At 39.1% G+C, this 24,557-nt stretch overlaps 1 protein-coding gene across 4 annotated transcripts in view; it reads left to right on the forward strand.

The window, feature by feature from the left end:
- Positions 1 to 24,557, forward strand: part of LOC109405142 (palmitoyltransferase ZDHHC15) — a 52,748-nt gene that overhangs the window by 12,803 nt on the left and 15,388 nt on the right. For 2 of the 4 annotated variants that reach the window (XM_019678150.3, XM_019678152.3), the window contains exons 2-5: positions 3,742 to 3,863; positions 16,832 to 17,191; positions 17,247 to 17,370; positions 17,432 to 17,561. In XM_019678150.3, coding sequence (XP_019533695.2) covers positions 3,742 to 3,863; positions 16,832 to 17,191; positions 17,247 to 17,370; positions 17,432 to 17,561 — 736 coding nt within the window. The remainder of the gene's footprint in view (positions 1 to 3,741; positions 3,864 to 16,831; positions 17,192 to 17,246; positions 17,371 to 17,431; positions 17,562 to 24,557) is intronic. The other 2 variants (XM_019678151.3, XM_019678153.3) reach the window with 1 other exon arrangement.

Raw genomic sequence — 24,557 nt, forward strand, 5'->3', positions numbered from 1 at the left:
GGCGCTCATGTTTTCATACGGTATTGGTTTGCATCCATACTCAAGTATGATTCGAATCCTTATACAACTTTTTGAATGAAATTTGTTCTAGCATGGATGTCTGTTCTCTGTGGCGATGCCTCCAGCGAGTTTCCATCGCGGATGCTTCAAGGGATTATTTAGAAGATTCCCTCAGGGTTTTGTTCTCTTTTTTTTATCTGCGAGTTTCTTCGAAGATTCTCCGTAATTATACTTTCTAGGAGATCTCCAGGAAAAGCTTCGAGAATTTCTACGATTTTTTTTAAATGCTTCTAGGAAATCCTTCGCGCCTTAAGGAATTTCGACGAAGATTTTTTTTGGGAATTTCTCAAAGACTCCCTAGTAATTCTTTCGTGGAACTTCATCGGAGATGCTTACAGGAATTCCTTCGGGAGTTCCTTTCAAAATTCCTGCAATGTTTTCTTTTATATATTTATGTGTATTTTAACATCACGCTAATTCTACACTTAGCAATGTTTTCTCTATGACGTCTTACATAGTTTTTTTTAAAGACCAACAGGAGTTCCTTCTCAGATTTCCTCCAAAAAATCCGTATGAGATATCTCCAAGAATTCCTTTAGTTTTTTCTGGGATTTCTCCACGTACATATCGAATTTCAGGGATTCCTCTGGGTTTAATTTGGATACTCCTTAAAGAATTCCTTCGGGGATTCCTCTAAGAATTGCTTTAGCGATTCCTCCTAGAAATAATTCGGGGATTGCTCCAGGAATACTTCCAGGATTCTTCCAGAAATTCCTTCAGGGATTCCTCCAGTGATTTCTACGGGGAATCCTTCAGGAATTTCTTCGGAGATTTTCCTAGAGTTACTTCGAAGATTCCTCCAGGAATTTCTTCAAAGATTCCTTTTGGGATCCATCCAGGTATTCCGTTGGGGATTTCTCTAGAAATTCCTCTGCGCATTCCTCTAGGAATGCCTTTGATGACTCTTGGATGAATTCCTTTGGGGATCGTCCAAGATTTTTTTTTAGATTCATCCAGGAATTCCTTCGGATCTTCCTCCAGGAATTCCTTCGGATCTTCCTCCAGGAATTCCTTCGGATCTTCCTCCAGGAATTCCTTCCTATATTTCTCCAGGAAAAAAAATGAGGATATCTTCATGATTTTTTTGTGGATTCCTTCAGAAACTCCTTCATTAATTCCTCCAGTAATTCCTTCGTTAATTCTTCCACGAATTCCTTTCGAAATTCATCCAGGAATTCCTTCGAAGATTTCTCCAGGATTTTTTCTGAGGATATCTTTATGAATTTCTTTGTGGATTCCTCCACGATTTTTTTCTATGATTACTTCAGGAATTCCTTCGAAGATTTCTCCAGGAAAAAATTTGAATGTATCTCCATGAATTTCTTTGTGGATTCCTCCAGGAATTTTTCGATGAGTATTTCAGCAATTCCTTCGGAGATTTCTCCAGGAATTCGTTCCAATCCTCGAATTCCTTTGAGGATTCCTCTAGAAATACCTTTGTGGTTTCGTAAATAACCTATCCCTGAGTGAATTTTTGAGAATTTTCTGAGGAAATTTCTCAAGAATCCATAGATAAAACTACTTAAGTAACCACTGCGGAAATTTCTTGAGTCATCCCTGAAAAAAATCCTTGAGGATGCTGTGAGGTCATTTCTTGAAGAATCGCTAAGAAAATTCTTTAGGTTTTCCATGCGGAAATTTCTTGAGGATTCTTTGAGGAAATTTCTTGAGGATCCCTGCCGAAATTTCATCAGTAATCCCTAAGGGAATTCCTAGTAGATACTCCAAGAAAACTTCTTAAGGATCCTCTGAAGCAACTCCTTCAGGATTCCCTGAACGAATTTCTTGATTAATCTCTGTGGGACTTCCTTGTGGATTCTCTAGGAGAATCCACTTAAGTGATCCTTGAGGGAATTTCTGTAAGGGTTATGTGTGGGAATGTCTTGGGTCATCCCTGAGGAAAATTATTAAGAATTTCCTGAAGAATTTTATGAGGTTTCTCTGAGAAAATTTCTCTAGGGATTTCTTGGGATTCTCGGGAATTCCCGGAGGAATATTTGAATGTATTCTCGGAAGAAAACAAATTCTGCGGACTTCCTGGATGAATTCCCGTAAGAATTTCTAGAGAAACTCCCGGATGAATTTCTGGAGGTATTTTATGATGAATTTCTGGATAAATTTCTGTAATAATGTCTAGATACATTCCCGGAGGGATTTGTTGAAGAATTTCCAGAGGAATTTGTGGATGAACTCCTGGAGAACTTTCTTGAATAATTCGCGGAAGCATTTGTGGGGGAATTCACGGAGGAATTCCCAGAGGACTTTCTGGAGGTATTACCGGAGGAATTTCGAGAAGTATTCCCAGATAAAATTCTTGAGTAATTTCAGGGCGAATTACTGGAAGAATTCCCTGAGGAATTTCTAGAGAAATACACGAAAAAAATTCTGAAGGAATTCCCGAAGAAATTTCTGGAGGGATTCCCGGAGGATTATCTACATAATTCCAAGAGCAATTTCTGATGGAATTTTCAGAGAAATTTTGAAAGAATTTCTGGAGGAACTCCAGGAGATATTTCTGGAGCAATTTCAGGAGAAATTTCCGGAGGAATTTCCAAAGGAGTTCCGAAGGGAGTTTTTAGGACGAATTTCCGAAAAATTCCCTGAAGAATTTCTGAAGAAACTTCTGGAGGAATTTAATGAGCAATTCCCAGAGGAATTTGTGGATGCAGTCCCGGAGGAATTTCTGGAGGAATACACTGAGGAATTTCTGGAAGAATTTGCGGTAGAATTTCTGGAGGAGTTCTCAGTAAAACTTCTGGAGGAATTCCTGGGGTAATTTCTGGAAGATTTCCCGAATAAATTTCGAAAAGAGTTTCCGGTGAAATTTCTGGAGGATTTCCTGGGGGAATTTTTGGAGGAATACCCGGAGAAGTTTCTGGGGGACCTTGCGGGCGAGTTTCTTGGAGAATTCCTGGAGAAACTTCTGGAAGCATTCCTGGAGTAGTTTCTTGATAAATTTCTAAAGGAATTTCTGGATGAATTCATATAGGAATTTCCAGAGAAATTTTAGGTAGTATTCTGGAGGAATTTTTTGAGGGATTTCTTGAAGACTTTCCAGAGGAATTTTTCGAGGAATTCCCAGAGGAATTTCTGGACAAATTTCCGATGGGATAGCCGAAGGAATTTCTGGAGGAATTCACGATGGAATTTTTGGTGGATTTCCCGGAAAAGTTTCTGCAGGAGTTCACTGATGTTTTTATAGAGGCATACCCAGCGGAATTTCTGGAGAAATTCCCGAAGTTATTTCTTGAAGATTTCTCGGAGTGATTGTTGGAGTAATTTCTCGAAGAATTCTCTAATCAATTTATGGGTAAATTTCCCGTGGAATTTCTCGAGAAACTGATTCGTTGTTGGTAACATGAGTGGGTCGATAAATGCAAAAAAAAACGTGACACCTGACCAAACAGCCCGTGAAACAATCTGTTTTTCATATCATATTCATGTTGGTTCCGACCGAGGCCGATACATTCGCGCGGTTCTTCACCTCGCCGAGCCGATTCATCATTCACGTGCTCCGGTAGTGGCGGGTGTGGTGGGTGCCATTTCTGCGCCTTTTAGGCTAATTATAAAAACATGTTCATTCATATGTGCATCACGGCGCTCGTAAACGTGCTTATTGCTTTTCTACATGTGCTTTACTTATGTTATATTTTTCACTCTCTTTTTCCGTTTTCCCCGCAGTCACTGTGACCAGCGTCGTGCAGAGGATACTGTTTCTGCTGTTCTACCATCTGATATTGATCATGTTCCTGTGGTCCTACTACCAGACCGTGTTCACCGACATTGGCCGAGTGCCGTCCCGGGTAAGAGAAAGAAGTTTCCCAACAAAAAAAAAACTGACCGAAAGTCAGGTGCATGATTCATGAGCTTAGGTTCGCACGTTGTAACCCTCAAAAGACGGGAATTATATTAGTAATGAAGCAACAGTCACGAAAAGATTGCAAAAAACCGATATAGGTGTACGATGTTCGTACAGTGGAAGCCTGCAGCACACACGGTGAAGCTTAACCAAACAGGAAAGGTTTGTGTCAACATTAATTTTTGATAAGATAAAGCATACAGCATTTCAATCGGTGACCAAACTTGACCTGGCGTAAAACTTGAGGGATTTTTGTTGTGTGTTGGATTGATAGATATTCCAAAAAGCAGTTCTAACGCAGAATGATAGTGAAACCGGTAAATCTTTTTCAGTCACAGTCTTTTTCTGGAGCCAATTCCCGATTAGAATGCAATAATAAAATTATAACCAACAGAGTTATAAAGACACGGACACCGTCTTCAGCCAGAGGCTGCACAGACTGAATAAAACTTAACACTAGACAAGGAACAGGGAGCATGCACCAGTGGATACGGAGAAGAAACTATTGTCACGAAAAGTTTCATCGCCCGGAGCGCGAATCGATCCCTCACTCCACAGAGATTAGATGCTTGGTGACCCTAACCGCACTGCTATGTAGTTCAATTATTTTAAAGATAATTTCGCAACCGAATGTGTTATAAAATTAACCGGTTAGGTGTTAAAATAACAAAAATTATAACAAAATAACCCCAGCCATATCATAATAATAACAGGTGTTTTATACACTTCAAACAAGCTTATAACGATGTGCAATTCAAGAAAAGAAAAACAATTTATAAGACATGTTGTTATAAAGTAGATGTAAATGTATTACTAGGTGAAAATAAGGTAGGGTAACAATTAACTCATTCATGAATAATTCGTTTTTGATGTGATTTTGCATGTTTACTTGAGCAAACAGCTATTGGCATAAAAAAAATCCTCCACATAGTGTATGAAAACCTGTGGATTCGAATCTAGGACGTCACCAACCAGGTACTCGAGCTCGACGTTTCTATATATGAATCGCAGCACTCAAACTGAAAGATGATTTATGCTCATATCATTCTAGAATCTAGGTATTGCCTGCTCACTTCGCCATTACTTGGTGCTAGACGATTCCGATGTACTGCAAAGTTGTCTTAAGGCCCTAAACCTGAGAAGGCTTGCAGTCGTAAAAAGTGTTTAGTACACTGTTTGAGAATAGCGAGGCTGTAGCACATGCTTAAGGACAAACGTCTTAAAATCCTACTTCAACAGTACATCAGAACTTCAGTCGCACAAATCTCAAAAACAAAGCTACACATAGGAAACAATTCAGTTCGAGAATCACTCACTGTGTGGTGCTAGTGCTCTTAGAAGCTTCAGTTCAGTCTAAACGTCGTATATCTCGTGTTCTGGACCACTTAGGGGCGACTTCTTCACCCTGGCTTAAGCGTTAAACCAGGTTTAACTATATGGGTAAGCCTGGCTTACCAGTTAAGTCGAGGTGAAGAAATTGGCCCTTAGAAAGATTGTGTCTTCGGAAAAGTTGCTCGGAAAACTAAACGCTTTTACATAGAAAACAATTTAGTTCGAGAATCACTCCCTGCGTGGCGCTAGTGGTCTTATCAGCTTCCAGTTTAGTCTGAACGTCGTATAGGGGGAGGCGGGGCAGTATGGACACCCTAAGATTTTTGCCAACTTCCAACCTTCCAAGATGTAAAAAAAGTTTAGTTTTTTGATACACGTATTCTTTTGAAGTCTATTTAGCAGCTATTGCTAAGAGTGTTCACGAAAAAATAATGATTATGATAAAAAATGATTTAACCACTCCTCGACCGAGACGAACCAGCCCTGGGCTGAAAATCTCGTTAATAAAGATAATAATAATAATTTATCCACTCCAAAAAATGTTTTGAAAAATGATAGTTTTTTATGACCGTCTTCAAACATACGGGGCAGAATGGACACCCCCATGGGGCAATATGGACACCATGAGACTTTTACGAATTTCGTAAATTATTTACACCTATGAAGTTATTTCATTACAAAACAACTACTATAGATGAATAAAACGCCGAAGTAGTTCATTTTTGTTCAGTTAATTTAAACTCAGGATCTTTTGGATAAAGCTTTGTTTTTGTCGGCATGTACAGCTGTGCCTAGAACAACTATTTTCCACTGCTGTCGTTTTTTGACGAATTTGTTTCAATCTATGTCTACTAGTGAACTTTCAACCAAAAATATACTGAAATCGAAGAATTTGGTAGGTTTGTGATTTAGGTTATATTTTTCCCTTGTCACTCCTCTCAAAAAGATGAGTGTCCATTCTGCCCCGGTAGGCGAAGATATTTTCAAACTGGATTTTTGATATAAAAAAAAGGAAATATAAATATGTTAAACATGTAAATACAGCAAAACTACTTGATAGCGATTGCTGGCGTATTTACGGTCCACGGGTTGCTTATAAAACAAGTGTTTTAAATTAAGCCGACGTTTCGGGCGTTTATTCACTCATCTTCAGGGCAAACTACAATTTACATACAAAGTTGGAGTAGTCAAGTCATTTGTTATACAAAAAAATACTCACATCAAAGGTTGTTTTTAGGTCAAGTGGGTTTGGACATGGACTGATGGAACTGCTAGCAACATTACACTGTAATTATACATACAAATTTCGGACATAATGACTTGATTCGTTTTTGCAATAATTAAAACTTTGGACGGAGCTCAAACTTACACAGCTTTCACCTAGGCACATCTAAACAGGTTTGAATTTAAATGTCTATGACTGGAGACGTCAAACGAAAAGATGGAACATAAAGAACGGAAACATTAACAGAAACAGAGAATCACAGCGTGCTGTGACGATGTTCTGCTATCTTTCTCCGTTCGTGATTGAGTGCAGAAGACCCGAGTAAACAACACTCAAATTATTTGTGTCGGTTCTGTAGTTAACCGTTTTGGTGTCACAAAAAATGTGACACATTTCAAGAACTTGAAGTGCGTTCAAACGATTGTCCTGTTCTAGAATTTTAGTACCAGGTGTTCGTGTTCAATCACATGGACCATCAACACCGTATTTTTGAATTCTTCCTCCCTCTCCGTCGCTCTGAGTGTGTAGTAGAATTTCGTCCGGGTGCCAGTTCGCGCGCGTTTGCTTCGGTAATTCGATTTTTTTTTCTTTTTCTATTCCGAAGTGAGCATTTCGACGGCGCGGCGGTGAGTGTGCGGTGGACGCGTCGTGGATCGAGTCGGTTCCGAATTTTTCGCTTCCCGTCGCGCTAGTTCCCAATACACTTTTAGTTGATAATAAATATTTTCCTTCATTTTTTGCATTTACACAAAAGAGTGAAAAGTGTTAGTTCGGGCTCGCCGGTCGAAAAAAAATCCGGGCGCCGACAAGTGAGTCGCGTTCAGTGTATTTCTGTGTGGAATAGACTAAAGGTTTCTGCTCCCTAGTGGAGTGGAGACGCGCGATAGAATTTTCTTTTTGGCTAGCTTTTGCGTCGAAAAGTGGTCGGTTGTTAACGGCGGTTTGTGTATATGGATCCATTGTCAAATCATATTACCAACCATAGGTGACTCCCGGACTGACAATGTACCTTACCCTACTAACAAAAAATTTCTTCCTGAGACAAACGTGGAGATGCAGCGATTCGCGGTCTTTATAACAACGTTTGTCTTACTAACATTCCCTCCCATCCTCGATGACCGTAAGGACGTGGCCGGCGCCGTTATTGACCCTATTAAAGTTGAGAGCTCTCGAACTGTGTACATTGAGAATAGTAAGCTAGTCCTAAGCCCTATTCATTGGTTCCTTGTGCAATTTCGATTGTTCTGGTCAATCACGGAGTAGCAACTACGAATTGTGCGGTCATCTATGCTCATGCTCATGCTCATGCTCTTCCTCCCTCTCCGTCGCTCCGTTCGGGTCGGAAGATTTCAAATCTGCGTATCGATTAATGAGAGACCGATGCCCAGAGAGACGGTTTTTCAACTGTTGCGTAGTCAGCCCAATGTATGCGCAGTCGCAATTGGGGACTACGAAGCAAATTACCACAGTTGATCATGTGCTTGAAGCGCCGATTTTTTAACATGGGGAAGCATAGGAAGCCAATTTTAAAATGCTTCTAAAAAATTCAAAACATTATTTAATTAACCCTAAAAGGGATACCTGGGGTCCATTGGACCCCAGGCGCCTTTCAGAGCTCGTCTTTGATGGAACACACTCAGCGAGGTGACGAAACTGAGGCCATGAAGGTATCCCTTTTAGGGTTAATAACGGATTGATGTATGGGTTAAGAATCTTCGTTTTTTACGCAATCAGTACCTAATCTGGGAAAAAACTTTTTAATCAAAATGATATGCTAAAAAGTTTGCCAGTTGAATTTCTCATCACGTACATCAACCCGCTTTTAATTAAATATTGTTTTGAATTCAACTATATACCACGGTCTATGCAGTATATACCAAGTGGTGACATCACATCATACTGTGCAGATATTGTTGAATGATACAAAGATGGAAACTCGCAATTAATGGTGGCATTAATAATTCACCTTATGTCAAACTGTTTGTGAACATTCTGTGCAACACACCTACATGCAAGCTTTTCACTATACGCCACTGATGTTGAACAATACGACAAACAGTTGTACGCATCTGTATTCGTGAATCAATTAGCCTGTGCGCGCAGGCGTAGTCGACATATGAATGACACTAACGAGTGGAGCTTTTTTGTCGATCATTTAAAGCTTTCAACAGGGTTTGACATTCGATGAGAAAATCTTATTGGAATCGTAAACAACAGCTTTTCCCATTGAATTCTCATTGACTGAAATTCAATTTAACCGTTATTTTGTAGTTGAAAATATGATTTTTTTTTTGTCACGCGAAAATCGTTTTTTTTTCGTAAACCGTGGGATGGACGTACTTCGGACATATTGCGCTGGATAGAGGGCCAGATCTGCTGTCCAATGCAATACGTCCGCGCAGGGATTGGCGGCATGCACCGTGCGGTGCGAAAAAAGCGTGTGCTTCACACAATCGCAAGTGCTCGTCTCCCGTTTTGCCGAGAGACAAGAGACGTATGAGTGAGAGCTTTCGTAATTGTGCGAGAGACAATCGCAGCACTAGCTCTACGGCGCAGGGAGTAATGCACGGTGCTTGGACTGCGCTTGTCTCCAAACAGAAAAAATCAATTAATAAATTAATTGAAGAGTTTGTGTTTTCGTCAAAGTTGTTAAGCTTGTCAAGGGTTGACAAGTGATGGGTCGTTTGATTCGAAATTTTTCCAATCGTGCGTAGTATCAAGCCAAGTGCTAAGCACGGAGACAAGCACCGAGAGAGTGCATACGACAGAGCGTGCGAGCTCCAGCGCGCGGCAAAGTAAGCGAGCAACACACAACCGATTGCGCGTACTCGTCTCCTTCTAATTTGTTGTGCTGTCTCGCAGCAGAGTGTGCGGCACGCAAAGAGTTTTGAGTCGCACCCTATCCCTGCGTCCGCGTTATGTTTCACATATTTATTTGAAGAAAAATTTATTGTTTCAACCGTGACGACAATAGACTAACGTAAAGGTAAAGTAATACATCAAAGATTATCATTAGTTACATGGAAAAATAATTGAGGATCAAATTAGATTAGAATTAACAGAATTAATTAGAAACAATTACGGCAAGTATAACAATAGCTGGAAATTCAATCCTTTTTTTTTGTCGTTAATTCAATGCAAAACTGCAAACTAGAACGGTGATTTTTTTAACGGTTGGAAGTTTAATTTACTTATTTATTTATTGTAATGACCTCCATCTAACAAAATGTCATCAATTAATTAATTAATAACAAAATGTCATCAATTAATTAATGAATAGAGCATCAGATTTGCTATACAGCGCACTACTTCCGACGTTATGTTTAACGCATAGAAAGGCAGCGGAAGTCAATGAAGTTATTTCCGACACCAATTTGGTGCTAAATCCACAATACACTCATTCGAAAAGGATATTCTGCTTAGAGGAGACACTGAGGAAGATTATAAGTAGTAGTCTAAATACGCGTTGTTAGGGACGCAGCTTTCTCGGGAAACGAAGACACCTCTCGATAGCAGCATTCTATTGCAGCAGCTTTGAGACTGCAAGGAATTGACGTTTATTTCAATAATTCATCAGTAATATAGCACATGAACTACTTTACATTATAGTATCTTTCCGAGACGCGATTCTCCTAACAAGATATTGATACTACAGAAATCAAATTCACTATATATTGCGACTGTGCATGACAGGCAAATGCACATGCATCTTACTCCCTATATGCTGAAAACTGTTATAGGACTGTCTAAAGAGAACACGGGACTCACCAAACACTGGAGGAAATTTCATGATCGAAAATTTCCAACACGCGTATCAGTCAAAAGATAAACATTAGAGGGCGGAATTAAAATGAACAGTACAAAACTAATTAATTATTAAGAGGACTCACTAAACAGTTTAAATTGCTGTGTAAGCCATGAGTCGAGTCAAGTACAAGACACTGAAGACGACCTTACAGTTGAGGTCGAAATACGTATCTGTCAAAGGATGCAAATTCTTAGTGGAATTCAAAGGAACAGTACTTAACGCGATTTTCTTTTTTATTTTCATTATTTTCTGTTATTTGAAATGTTTCATGAAATTGTGAATGAAATAATCAAAGACCGCCTTGGCGATCGCGACCTTTAATCAGAATATACTTTAATAAGTGGTTTACGCTATCAAATGAATCCCCTTATTAATTAATTAATTGATGACATTTTCACAGACAAACAGACGTAACACCTTGAACGATTTTCATGAAAATCCATCGCCCAGTTCACACTACCATCACCTGGTGGAAAAGTTGCACGAACCACTGTGTTGTGCCATATTATCAACAGAAGGCGCTAGTGTGAAACGTCAAACGCATAGAAAAACGATGCGTGCGCCTTTGGTTGTGAAAGCCATGACTATGAAAATTTAAAATGATCGTTAAAAGCGTGGTCGATGGAAATTTCGCAAGTGTTACGTCTGTTTGTCTGTGACATTTTGTTAGATGGAGGTCATTACAATAAATAAATAAGTAAATTAAACTTCCAACCGTTAAAAAAATCACCGTTCTAGTTTGCAGTTTTGCATTGAATTAACGACAAAAAAAGGATTGAATTTCCAGCTATTGTTGTACTTGCCGTAATTGTTTCTAATTAATTCTGTTAAATCTAATCTAATTTGATCCTCAGTTATTTTTCCATGTAACTAATGATAATCTTTGATGTATTACTTTACCTTTACGTTAGTCTATTGTCGTCACGGTTGAAACAATAAATTTTTCTTCAAATAAATATGTGAAACATAACGCGGACGTAATGCATTGGACAGCAGATCTGGCCCTCTATCCAGCGCAATATGTCCGAAGTACGTCCATCCCACGGTTTACGAAAAAAAAACGATTTTCGCGTGACAAAAAAAAATCATATTTTCAACTACAAAATAACGGTTAAATTTAATTTCAGTCAATGAGAATTCAATGGGAAAAGCTGTTGTTTACGATTCCAATAAGATTCCAATAAGATTTTCTCATCGAATGTCAAACACTGTTGAAAGCTTTAAATGATCGACAAAAAAGCTCCACTCGTTAGTGTCATTCATATGTCGACTACGCCTGCGCGCACAATAGAGTTAATAAACTATAGAGGAAGAATGTCGCTGGCGTCGCTGCCGAAACATCTCTTGCTGGCGGAGATAGGCCGGGCTATAAGTGTCAAAGCGAAAAAGTATGCAGTTTGACAGATAGATACCCGACATGTTTTCGAACGAGAACAAAGGGAACAGCAGCGACATTCGTCCTCTATAGTTTATTAACTCTATTGCGCGCACAGGCTAATGAAGATCGGCTGATGGTTGATGACAACATTCAAAACAAAGAAAAAATTGGAAGCAGCGAACCAAAATGGCAATTTTTTCTCAGACCCGAGATTCAGGCAACTATCTGCCGTGTAATATATCGGGGTACTGTACTAGAAGTAGCAGCTAACGTGCTATTAGCGGTAAATACTTTATATGACAGAAAAATTGTGACAACTTTTCTCGTAGTCGGAATCGGTTTCTACCCCACGCTATGTCTGAACCAGCAGATTATAAAAAATAAATGTACATCGGGTTTCTTTCCACAGAATATCAGAATTCATGCTATATTATCATGTGCAGATACTTTTAAAATATTTCATCGGGCAAATTTGTTTTTTTTTTATCTTTTTAGCTGTTTTTCTTACAAATTTGCATGAAATTCCCATTTTCGGCCAATTTCTCTCGCATACAAAATGTATGGAAAAATTTTCACCGATAGAATATTTTTAAACCTTCTGCAAATGAAAATATGGCTTGAATACTGATGTTTGGTGGAAAGAAACCCGATGTACATTCAATTTTTATAATCTGCTGGTTCAGACATAGCGTGTACCCGGAGGCGCTAATCGGCACCATAGCTACCAGGACGCTGAACTGATTTCCACAATCCTGCTGACACCGGTATGTAAGCTGGAGCGAAAAAAAACGACGAAGGAGTTGATAAAGCAGCAGGATACATTCAATTTAGGCGGAGGCCTATGGAGTTTATCACGGGGTGATTAATAAAAGTAATTGTTTCATTGATTCTCATCAAATTTGTTCCTTATTTCTCTATTTCTCTTAATACAAAGGACAGTACAATATAGTGTGTATAGCTGTATGAATACAGTACGATTTACAGTTGTTCTACAATGAAGAACAATAAATCACTGGTCATACATAAAGTATTCGTACACACTAAGATTCAGATGTTCCAGCTCAGTAATTTTTTCACCGAATTCAGTATTTTTTCCATCTTTTTACTGAGTTTTCAACAGCAGATTTATCTCGGTACACTCGGTAATCGTATTTACCGTTCACCAGTAACGATATTTACCGTGCATCAGTAGCTTTTGACAGTTTATTAGCTGAGCTCAGTATCTCATTTACAGAATATCCGCAAAAGAAACAACCGAGCGTACCGAGTTAGATCTGCTGTTGAGAACTCAGTAAAAAGATGGGAAAAATACCGAGCTGATCTTAGTGTGTATTTCTTCCAAATTTATGGTTAAACTGTTCTCTAAGCATTTGCTATACAGTGAGTTGCCCGAAAAACTGGATAGTATATTGACCATATTCTATACTGTATTGCGAAAAATTTGTTCGGGAAAATGAGCGATTTTTTATGGTAACCTATCTTAACCGCCTATTACACATACTGTAAATTGGCGGGTTACCATTTGTCAAACTGGCAAATATGTACATGGAATGGTTAGCTTACTGTTAGCTCTCATAGTCTGAGTAATGGTTAAATGCCAATTACTAATGGTTATCTACAGTATGTGAAACGTTACATTTACAGTTTGTGATTATGCGGGTTCCTATGCTTCACCATGCTAAAAAATCGATCCTTCACGCATACAGCAAACTTTTTCCAGGTGGCAGCAACGTACCTTCGAACTCTCGAATAAGGCAATCCATGACGACTTTTCGCGATGGGGGTGACAGCCAAAAATGTAAACACAGTGTGAGTATAACTTAACAAAGTTTCGTCAAGTGTCGTCGGTGCTTAACAAATTCCTTTGTGTTCAACTGTCACCCCGATCATCGAATGTCAAAAATACATGGTAAACAAAAAATATCAGCTGATCGCATCTGTCTCATAGATTGCCTTATCGGCGCAGGGAATGCGGTAAATCACATTTCTCTTCTCCAACTGCGGCGTTGCATCTTTGAGCTTCGAAAACAACAGTCTGTTTGTTTTGACGCATTTGAAGCCCAGTTGAACGTTGGGGAAGTTTCTATTAATTGATGACTTTTGCGAGAGCCGGCGTGAGCTTCTCTACGTGGTGAAGAGATCGATACACTTTTGTTTTGGTTCGGGATGTGTACTGCTGTTGCTCTCATGTGTGTTTGTGTTCTTGTTGATATATCGGTTTATCAACCGATTTATCAATGAACTTGAGTAGTTATTGTTTAGCAGATAATCCCGGACCAACTCTTTCTTCTCATTTCCTATTTGTGCTCCGTCCAAAGTTTTAATTATTGTAAAAACGAATCAAGTCATTATGTCCGAAATTTGTATGTACAATTACAGTGTAATGTTGTTAGCCGTTCCATCAGCCCATGTCCAAACCCACTTGACCTAAAAACAACCTTTGATGTGAGTATTTTTTTTTTGTAAAACAAATGACTTGACTACTCAAACTTTGTATGTAAATTTTAGTTTGTCCTGAAGATGAGTAAATAAACGCTCGAAACGTCGGCTTTAATTAAAACAGTTGTTTTATAAGCAACCCGAGGACCGAAAATACGCCAGCAATCGCTATCAAGTTATCGAAGACGGTCGTTATCATATCAATAGCAAAACTACTTGCATGTGTTCTAAAAATATCAAGTTTTAATCGACCAGCAATTAATTACTCACTAAATCTTATTTTAGATGGTGTGAAAATTATAATTACCATGCATAAAAAACGGAGAACGTAACTTTTTCGTGTAAAATCAAGTATAATTTTATTTTCGAATGTTTCTTTCCTGACACAACGTTTTAGGTAAATGGACTATATTATCCATTCATTAAAAAATCAAAGGAGTTCGCATATTTAAAAATATTGAGGGTGTCCATTCTGCCCCGCCTACCCCTATCTCGTGTTCTGGGCCACTTGGAAGGATACTGTCTTCGGCAAAGTTACTCAGAAGTTTAAGAGCTTGCGCATAGAAAACAGTCTTAACTTAGTATATTTCGCGCTCTGGACACGAGATATACGACGTTTAGACTGAACTGGAAGCTCCTAAGAACATTAGCGCCACTCAGTGAGTGATTCTTGAACTAATTTGTTTTTTTTTGCGAAAGCTGTTAGTCTTCTGAGTAACTTTGCCGATGACAGTATCCTTCTAAGTGGTCCAGAGCACGAGATATACGATGTTTGACCTAACTGGGAGCACATAAGAACACTAGCGCCACGCAGTAAACGATTTTGAAACTAAATTGTTTCCTATAATATAATATAATGAAACTTCTTCACTGTTAATACCTATTTTGCAGGAAAAAGCATTAAAAAAAATCTTAAGGTGAAACCAAAATGACGCCGCAAAAACTGTCTTCGGTGAAGTTGCTCAGAATACTAAAAGCTTTCATATTATGGAAGCTTTTAGTCTTCTGAGCAACTTTTGGTTTCACCTTAAGAATTTTTTTGATGCTTTTTTTCTGAAAAATAGGTTTTAAAAGTGAAGAAGTTTCATTGCGATAAGTTAATTAACAAAAGAGATATTTATGCTTGAAATCGCGTTTTGGGTCATAATGACCCTAACGCACGACGAAGGTTAAAGAAAAAAATAGCCAATTTAAATAACTTGTGTTCGAGCACTTTTTTCGGAAACTTTTTGGTATAGAAATGCATGTTCAAATCCGTGGGAAGAAAAGCGTTAAAGAAATTTCTAAATAAATGTTTTGAAAATTTATTGAAGTTATCTTTGGAGGAACTCTGTTAGAATTATTGTAGGAGTTACTTGAAGAACTCTTATGTAAAAGAGGAACGTCCTTAAAAATCTTTGAAGGAATTCCTGGAGCAACCCCAGGATGAATTCCCGAATAAACCTTTGGACGATTTTTCGAAAAAATCCTTGAAGGAATTTCTGAAGAAATCCCAGGAAAAAATAGTAAATAAATTCTTGGGGGAATTCCTTAAGCTGAAATTTGATAAATTTCCTATGCTATTAGAGGAATTTCCAAAACAATCCTCGAAGGAATGTTTGAAGTAAACCTTGAATTGTACAATTGGAAGAAACTCTGTAGGAATTATTTAAAAAAATTTGAATAAATTGTTGAAGAATTTTTTTTAAAGAAATCTTTGAGGAATTCCCGGAAGAAAACTTAGGAATGATTCATGAAGGAAATTTCATAGAAATTACTTAGGAATTCGTTCGAGATTTACTTGAAGAGATTCTTGTATGATTTTCGAAAAGAATGATAATAGAAATGAGTATTTAGATGTAATTCTCGATAGAATTTCTGCATAAAGGCTAGAACACATAGCGACCGTTTCGTCGAGGTTTGCGTTTTTTTGACAGTTTTCCCATGGATGTGTCAAACTACTATCACGCACACGCAAAGGTATCCATTGTATCCATTGTGCGGTCTTTTAAGTTCTATAAAGAATCCTTGTAAGAATTCATGGAGACATCATTAGAAAATTTCTAAAGGAAATAGAATATCTTCGAGGAATTCCGAAAGTAATCCTTAGGTGTAATCTTGGAAGGATTGATTCTAGAGGGATTTCAGAATTAATTTCTAGAGAAATTTCGAAAGAAATTAAAAAATAAATCCAGGAACTCCTGAAATCCTTTCGCCAGCACCTCCCCCAACCACAACAATCTCAGAAAGTATTCTTGAAGCAAACCAGGAATCTCTGGAACTTCCTGAAGGAATCCTGTTAAGAGCTCTTGAAGGAATGCTAGAAGAAACCTCTTTAGGTATCTCAGAAGAAAGTCCTGGAAGAACCTCAGAGGGAACTTGTGATGGAATCCTAAGTAAATACCCTGGGAATCCTACAATAAACTTCTGGATAAGTTCTGGAACGAATGTTTGAGGAAATTGCCACAGATTCCTGGGATTCCTCAGGAAAGTCAAAAGGAACTCCTGGAGGGGTGCCACCGTATCAAGTTTTAAATAAGCACACTTTCTCACGCCCTGCTCAATAGGTCACTTTCAATGTTTCGTGACGATCGCCGATATTGGACATTGTTGATGACGGAAAGTTTCAACACAGTTTCTAAGTTTTATAAGAAAATAGTTATCATGAACTCTACCTTCGGCAGTTTTACGTAACCCCCACTCAACAAGCATTAATCTGTACCTAATATCTTTTTGCAATTTCTTCTGCAGTTTCGCGTGCCGCGCTCGGAGCTGGACCGATTACTGCGGGCCACCAGCGAGGAAGAGCAGAAGCAGATCCTCGAAGCCTTTGCCAAGGAGTTGCCGATCGTGACGCGTACCCTCAATGCGTCGGTTCGCTTCTGCGAAAAGTGTCGCCTGATCAAACCGGACCGGGCCCATCACTGTAGCGTTTGCGGCGTGTGCGTACTCAAGCTGGACCATCACTGCCCGTGGGTGAACAACTGCATCAACTTCACCAACTACAAGTACTTCATCCTGTTCCTCGGGTACGCACTACTGTACTGTTTGTACATTGCCTTCACGACGGTCATGTACATGGAACTGATCTGGAGTGTGAGTGGAAGAGAAGTGAGGTTTGGACGCAGCTTTGGCCCTTTTACCAGCATTAAACTTTCCTTTTCAGGGCAAGGTCGACGGCCGGTTCCATATTTTGTTCCTGTTCTTCGTTTCGCTGATGTTTGCCATCAGTTTAGTGAGCCTGTTCGGGTACCATTGCTATCTGGTGCTGCTCAATAGGACCACATTAGGTGAGTTGTTTTTTGTGGGTGGCACATTTAATTGGTAATGATAACTGTTTAATGTTTGTAGAATCATTCCGTACGCCGATATTCCGGTACGGTGGGCCGGACAAGAACGGTTTCAGTCTAGGGAAACTTAATAATTTCCAGGAAGTGTTCGGTGACGACCGAAAGTTGTGGTTCGTGCCGGTATACACTAGGTGAGTAGAGTTTATTTTATTATTGTTGTTCATTTTTTTCTAATTTGTTTGATACTATGACTGTGAATAAAGAATACTAATCTAACCAAACCCAATAATTGGGCACAAAAACATTGGAACTAAAAAAAGGCTATTTGGATTTTTTTTTTACATTTTTTTTTTTTGACCTTGTAACACGGTTCTAAAATTATATCAAGAAACATTTTTTTTAAATGGGGGGTCTAATGAAAATATAATCGCAAAGCCTGTAAAGTACCAGGGCACCCTCCACAATAGTTTACCCTTACTCCGCTAACTGGGGCAATAGCGCGGTGGACCTTGTGTTTCTCAGAGATAATCAGCTGCCCTTTTTAAGTCTCAAACTTGAGGCTGAATACGGATGGGATTATGAAGATGTCAATCGATTAGTTTAAATTTTCACTTATATGTATGGTTTCGCATTATGTATGCCTTTTACACAGTGTATTCTGTGCATCCTCGCATTTGGCGCATTCAAATCGATACCGATCTGGTGATATTGTTGTTGCTGTTTTTTTGTGCTGTGATTGTTAAGAGGAAGAATTTAATCTTACCTACCTGGTTAGGCAACGGTTAGGATAGCATAGATCAGATCAATCTGCAGCATAAAAGAACAGCAACGATCAATCTTTGCAGGCTTATGCAAAATGGTACACCCCAAGTGTCTTTCTTAGGGGAAATTATATCTAGGAAACTTTGTGAATCCGTTATATGCTACTTCTAGTAAAAATGAAATGGCAAACTCACGTGTCGTGCCTCGAGCATGTGTGCTTGTCAACAACGCAATCATTGCTACACTTATTTCTGAACTAACACCTAGAGATGTATGTGCTATCACAATCAATGTATCTTTGAAAACCTCAACCGCAAATACGTTTATTGTTCGGTGTATTTACCGCATGATGAACCATCCCCCACGGATCTTTCAAACAAGTCATCGCATACTGCACTTCAAAAGGCCCACCGCTAATTGTTGACAGTGATGCTAATGCTCAACATATCATCTGCGGCAGCTTAGGCATTAACGTTAGAGGCTCCAGTATGATGAAATACTTAAGTAGTACAAATCTTGGATTACTTAACCCTCTAATACCCAAATTTTTGATTTTGATTTAAATATCATTTTTCGTCATCTAAAATCGATTTAAACATGTTTTGGAAAGTGATTCTTTTTAATTCTCGATTTCATGAATTTCAGTTTTTGATTTTTCTAATTTTTATTTTTGAACATCCCCACAGTTTTATATTTTTCCTTTAAGCCTATTTGGGGTATGGATTTTTTGAGTTAAAAACATTTTGAGATTTTGTAATTATTGTTGAAATATTTTAATTTTAATTTTTTTTTCATAGCAAATTTTATTTTTCGTGTAATTTTAAGGAAAATAATTTTAGAGTGTATTCGATTCCCTTAAACTATAAAACTACGATAGAATGATTTAGGGAAAGTTTAAAACATGTTAATTGTAGCGATTCAATACAAAATAAATAATGATTTCTAGAAGGCGACTAAAACATCATTTTTTTAAGGATTTAAAAAAAATGTAAATACGCTTTAAAATACACCAAACACCTTTTTGAGACATACAAAACAGGCCTAAATATCAGCCAAAAATATACAAATTTTGATTTTCCACGAAACAAAAATTACAAAAATGATCAAACTATACCCCGTCTAAAGGCGGGGTTGGGTATTAGAGGGTTAACCTTCATGGTATCTACTAGAGAGAAAGTGTTATATATAATGCTTCAGTAGTCACGAGCTGACCAATCGGCATGTGTCAGATGAAGAATCATTATCTGACCATCGCTACATCTCTTTTGAACACTCGAATGTTACTTCGCAAACTTTGCGTTTCAGGAATCAGGAACTGGGATCTCTTCATCTTTACTGGGTTGGTTGCGGCCAAATTTCATGGATACTCACCAGTCATCATCCATTGACACTACAAGCGAATTATGTAGATGATGCCGTTGATACTACAATGGCCTTCATCATGGCAGCTTTTGAAGAAGCTTGCCCTCTGCGGCCTGTGCCAACCACAAGAGGAACCCCTTGGTGGAACTCTGATCTGGCGAAGCTCAGGAAACAATGTAGAAAGAGCTGGAACAGACGACGTTCGGCTGGATCCGACTGGAAAAACCTTTGCACAAATGTTTCCAGTTTACGTGAAGTCTGTTGGTTAAACAAAATCCTTGCGAAATCTAAGGATTTCCGAGTGAACGAAATGGTGTTTGCAAATGGCGATTTCACTTCTTCTGATGAAGAAGTTCTGGAATGCTTATTCAGCACACACTTTCGCGGATGTGTGGATGTTACATCTTCGGATAAACCTGATATCTTTTCTTGTAGTTATGATTCTTTAGCTTCGGCTCGGAATATCATAACTTCAGAATCGATTGAATAGGCACTGAATAGCTTTGCTCCTTTCAAATCTCTTAGGACAGATGGGATTTATCCTATTTTTCTACAGATATCGAGAAGGCATTCGCTCAAAAGCAATCCTGCTTGTGTGTTTTCTTAGATATCGAGGGTGCATGTGACAACGTGCCTTTCGATGCCATATTGGAAGCCGCACGGGGTCATGGTATATCTCCAATGATTTTCAATTGGATTCACCAAATGCTCAAAAACCGACATCTCTTCTCGACATTGCGTCAAGCGGCGATTAGGAAATTGAGTGTTTGTAAATGCCCCCAAGGGGGAGTCTTACCACCACTTTTGTGGAATCTCGTAGCAAATACGCTATTGAGGCAACTCAATAATAGCGATTTTCCTACTTTTGCCGACAACTACCTAACATTGTTGGTCGGTATGTGCATCAGCACTCTTTTCGACCTGATGCAAAACGCTCTTCAGGTAGTTGAGGGTTGGTGTCGTGGCTGGTGGTGGCCTTTCGGTAAATCCGAGTAAAACATCTATTGTTCTTTTCACGGAAAAGCGAAACCGTAATGGTGTTCGACCTTTGCGTCTCTTTCATTCTAAAATCAATGTAGCTGAACAGGTGAAGTACGTTGGAGTCATTCTTGATTCCAAGCTTTCCTGGACACCTCATATTGAGTTCAGAATCAAGAAAGTTTGTATGGCCTTCGGGCGATGCCGGCGAACCTTCGGTACAACTTGAGGTCTAAAACCCAAGTATACCAAATGGATTTACACAATTCCATATTATGGATATTGGCCTATGGACGTCTTGTGTGTTGGCAAAAGGGCGAAGTGAAAACAATCCAATCAAAATTAGGTCATCTCCAAAGGATGTGCTTATTGGCGATGTCTGGAGCGTTCTCTTCAACTCCCACGGCAGCGCTCGAAGTTCTCTTTGACGTTGCCCCACTACACATTCATCTTAAACAAGAAGCACTTTCTTGCACTTACCGCCTGTCGGTATTCGGATTACTATAAGAAACTCCTTAAATAGATTATAATATGTCTAAGCATAATTGCAGCATGCTGATCAAAGCTTTGACTGGCCACTGTCGACTCAGCTATCACATGGCGAATATTGAGCAAGTTGATTCATTTATATGTGATAGCTGTGAATCCGATTATGGAACTTCGTATCATTTGATTTGAAACTGTCAAGTTTTTTTTCGCAACTGCGTTTCCGAGTACCTACTCGCTAAACACTTCCTAAGTAACATTTTCAGCGCTATAGGCTTCAATTATCTGTTTTCTGTTGTGTAACAATCGAATTGAAGCAGTCAAAGCTGAATAAACGATAAGGTAGTCAAATATAAACCATAAGCTTATACACGGCTGTAAAACAAGCACCATACAGCTACCAAACCTAAATTCACAAATTAAAAGGAATTTAAAAAAAGCTACCAAACCCGGTTTTCAGAAATCAATCACTTGTCTCTGGGGCCAGGCCCCTGACACGGCCTATATCAATGCATTGGAATCATGGTAGACAGGATGTCCTGGGCGCTAATAAATAGCGCCCACTGTCAAATGCGAAAACATCAACAATTTTTTGTTGAACGTGTTTTTGGTTTGTTGATCAGTTTTTGGAATCATTTTTTCCACCGCTTATGATCACAAAACACTTCAAACTCGCTTTGAATATGAATGCACGGTAAGAGGAGCATGCGATCAGTTGAATAAAGCAACCCAACAAACACGCATTGTGAATGTGATTTCGTGTGTGGCTCACAACATCAAACAAAAGCTGCGTTTGTTGATTACACGCTCGTTTCAATTTGCACGAATATGAGTATAAGGCAGTTAGATGTTGGCTACGATAAATTTCATTGATGCCAGGGGCCTGTCTGGGGTTGCCTTTACTGCACTCTATTCTGCTACTATACAGTACGTTTTGCAGCGGTTCGTAGCTTTTTAAAGAACATTCCGACAATGATTTTTCATAAGGGCCTAATTGACTTGATCGATTTCTCTTCGTTGACTCTCTCTTTCGTTAATAACTTGATAAAAACGAACAAAATCATTATTCTTTTTGTTTCTATAGCAAGATGTAGTCAACTCCTTCGCATTTCAATCAAAAAATTTTGGGAAAACTCAATACACATTCTATAATAACACAAAGAGAGGATCGATGAAGAGAAATCGAAAATTTCAGATAGGCCCTAATGAAGAATCAGTGTCGATTCTTTCAGCTAGATGCTGTGACGAAGAACCTGTTGACGCAACCACACAACATGTTTAATGTAAACATTATTGCGTTTGACGTTTCACAAGCTTTTGCAGCAAGATGAATTTGGGTAAGATTCCTTGTGGCACAATTATAAAGCTTTCTCTGGAGTAAAACAAAACTGGCTATTATCTAAGCTACTTATATATAGCAGTGTAGGACATCATTGGGACCAGTGGATACGGAGATCAGGGGTTCGATTCCAAGTAGCGGCAAGTACTTTATTTCTGGCGTTCGATTAGGTCTAATCTGTGTAGGATTCACAGCAAACATACAACCTATTCAAATCGAACGCCAGAATTCAATTTTAAAAGTGGTAGTTCCAGTTCCACATGTATCCATAACCTAAATAAATTTAATCGATTAATTTGGGGATGATGTATAACTGTTTAAATCTCAAGAAGCAAGCTTCAAACAACAGTGCATTTGTTTATTTTGTGCATGCTCACTTGAAATAAGCTCCAAATATAAAAATCAGGTGTGCTAGTTTTGTTTACAAAGAGATTTGTGAGCTCAAAATGGTGAGTAGGTGCCGAAGTCGGCCATTGTGGTGGCCATTTTGGGATTCTAACAAGTCTGTCCTTAAACCGCTGTGGTAAAGAGCTATAGGCTCTTTTTACGCTTAATGCGTTACTACATTGCCCTTTTCAGGTAACTGTTTGAACATATTGTGGTACACTATTCCCTCAAGGGTGCTTAGACAAATTAGTTAGATATTTCGCCACTCCTAAAGATGGCGCAGTACAGTACAAATTTGTTTGACGATATGACTTCAAACTAATCCAATATTGTTTGTGCTGAGTGGCAGCCCAGGTGTCAATCTAAAGTTTAACCCAACACTTCGATATCGGAATAGCTGGCTCAGGGCCCATGAAGTCATATGATGCTCCAATGCGAGCTAATCATCAGTCATTTCATTTCCAGCGATGGAAGAATGTCCAGGTATCCATACAAGATGAACAGCATTTGTTGAATTCAGCTCCTCAATTTGAGTTCGACAAGCGATAACTAACCTAGACCTAGAGTTGGGCGAAGTGCTTTAATACTAGTCTGGCTATCTGTACAGAAGTATATGACTGTCCATTACGTGCTGCTGAAGTGCCGATTGCGATTTGCAAATAAGAGCAAAGATTTCAGTCTGAAAAACGGTGCAGTGGCTACCAAGTTAGTAAGATTGGTATAGCCTAAGCTCACGAGAGTGGACTACCATGCCGTCTGAAATACTTCTCTCCACACAACCAGATGTCCACTCTTCCCGGGAAGGGAATTCCGTAGAAAATGTCCTATATGGAAAATTACAAGCAATTGTAATATCACTTGGAGCAAGCACCACTATGTTCCAATTCACCAAGAGTGGTCGTTGTTTCCTTGATCTGCGGTTTACAGTAAGTGCAAGAAAGTTGTTTAAGACCAGGTACCTTAAAGGCTTCGTTCACGATCGAGCACCTTTTTCACCCTGTCGATGCCTCATTCCTCGGCACGTGTCTTGACCCTTTGAATTGGGGTTACTCCGTTTGGTGGACTCATACCACCGCAGCAGGTAATCCGTAGTTCTTTTCTTAGACGGCAACTACACGGCTGACAAGGCAAAAAATGCTTGCACTATTTGGTATGAGTATACGTCTCTTTGTGCCGATTGTATCGAGTCGTATTTTTTCTCATGTTATTCGCAATGGGGATTTTCACGGGTGGCTTATTGGGCCTACGCCAACACTCCTGTCTCGCCGGAGGGCCATCGTGCCAGTTCTGTTTAACGTCCCAACCAACACTGGGACGACCACGCTGATGGGGTTACCACCTTGGATCTAGCTGGGCGTGGTGCAGCGTTTCTTACTAAGCCGTTGGATGCCAGAACAGACGCTGTTTGAGCCACACCTCCTTTGTGAACAGACGCTCGGGTCGTACCTCCTCAATCTAGCTGATGTCAGAAGGACAACAGTGCCCAGGCTGCACTACTAGCTAAGCACACAACTCTTAGCTGGCGGTCTTTGTCATCGCTTAATCCGTGGAAGCATGAGATAGGAACTTGTGAGGACCAGAGCTATGTGGGACGCTCTCCTTATCGACTCACCGTTTTGCAGCCCAATGTCTTTGCGCAACAATGTTCCTTACCTTGATAGGGTTGGAAGTCAAGCAAGAATACTGTCTCCTTCTTTGAAGAATCAAGAGCCTGATGACGTAAATGACCTGAGCATATTCGTTTTCTAAGGTTTAAAGTATGAATGAAATTACTAGAAATCATGATTGCACCTTAAACAAAACTAACGCATCTATCCTGTGGTGAGCTATTTCGGTTACTTAATTCTGCTATCATTCTTACTCAAACTAATAC

Source organism: Aedes albopictus, chromosome 2 (assembly GCF_035046485.1).
Source record: "Aedes albopictus strain Foshan chromosome 2, AalbF5, whole genome shotgun sequence".
Classification (NCBI taxonomy): Eukaryota; Metazoa; Arthropoda; class Insecta; order Diptera; family Culicidae; genus Aedes; species Aedes albopictus.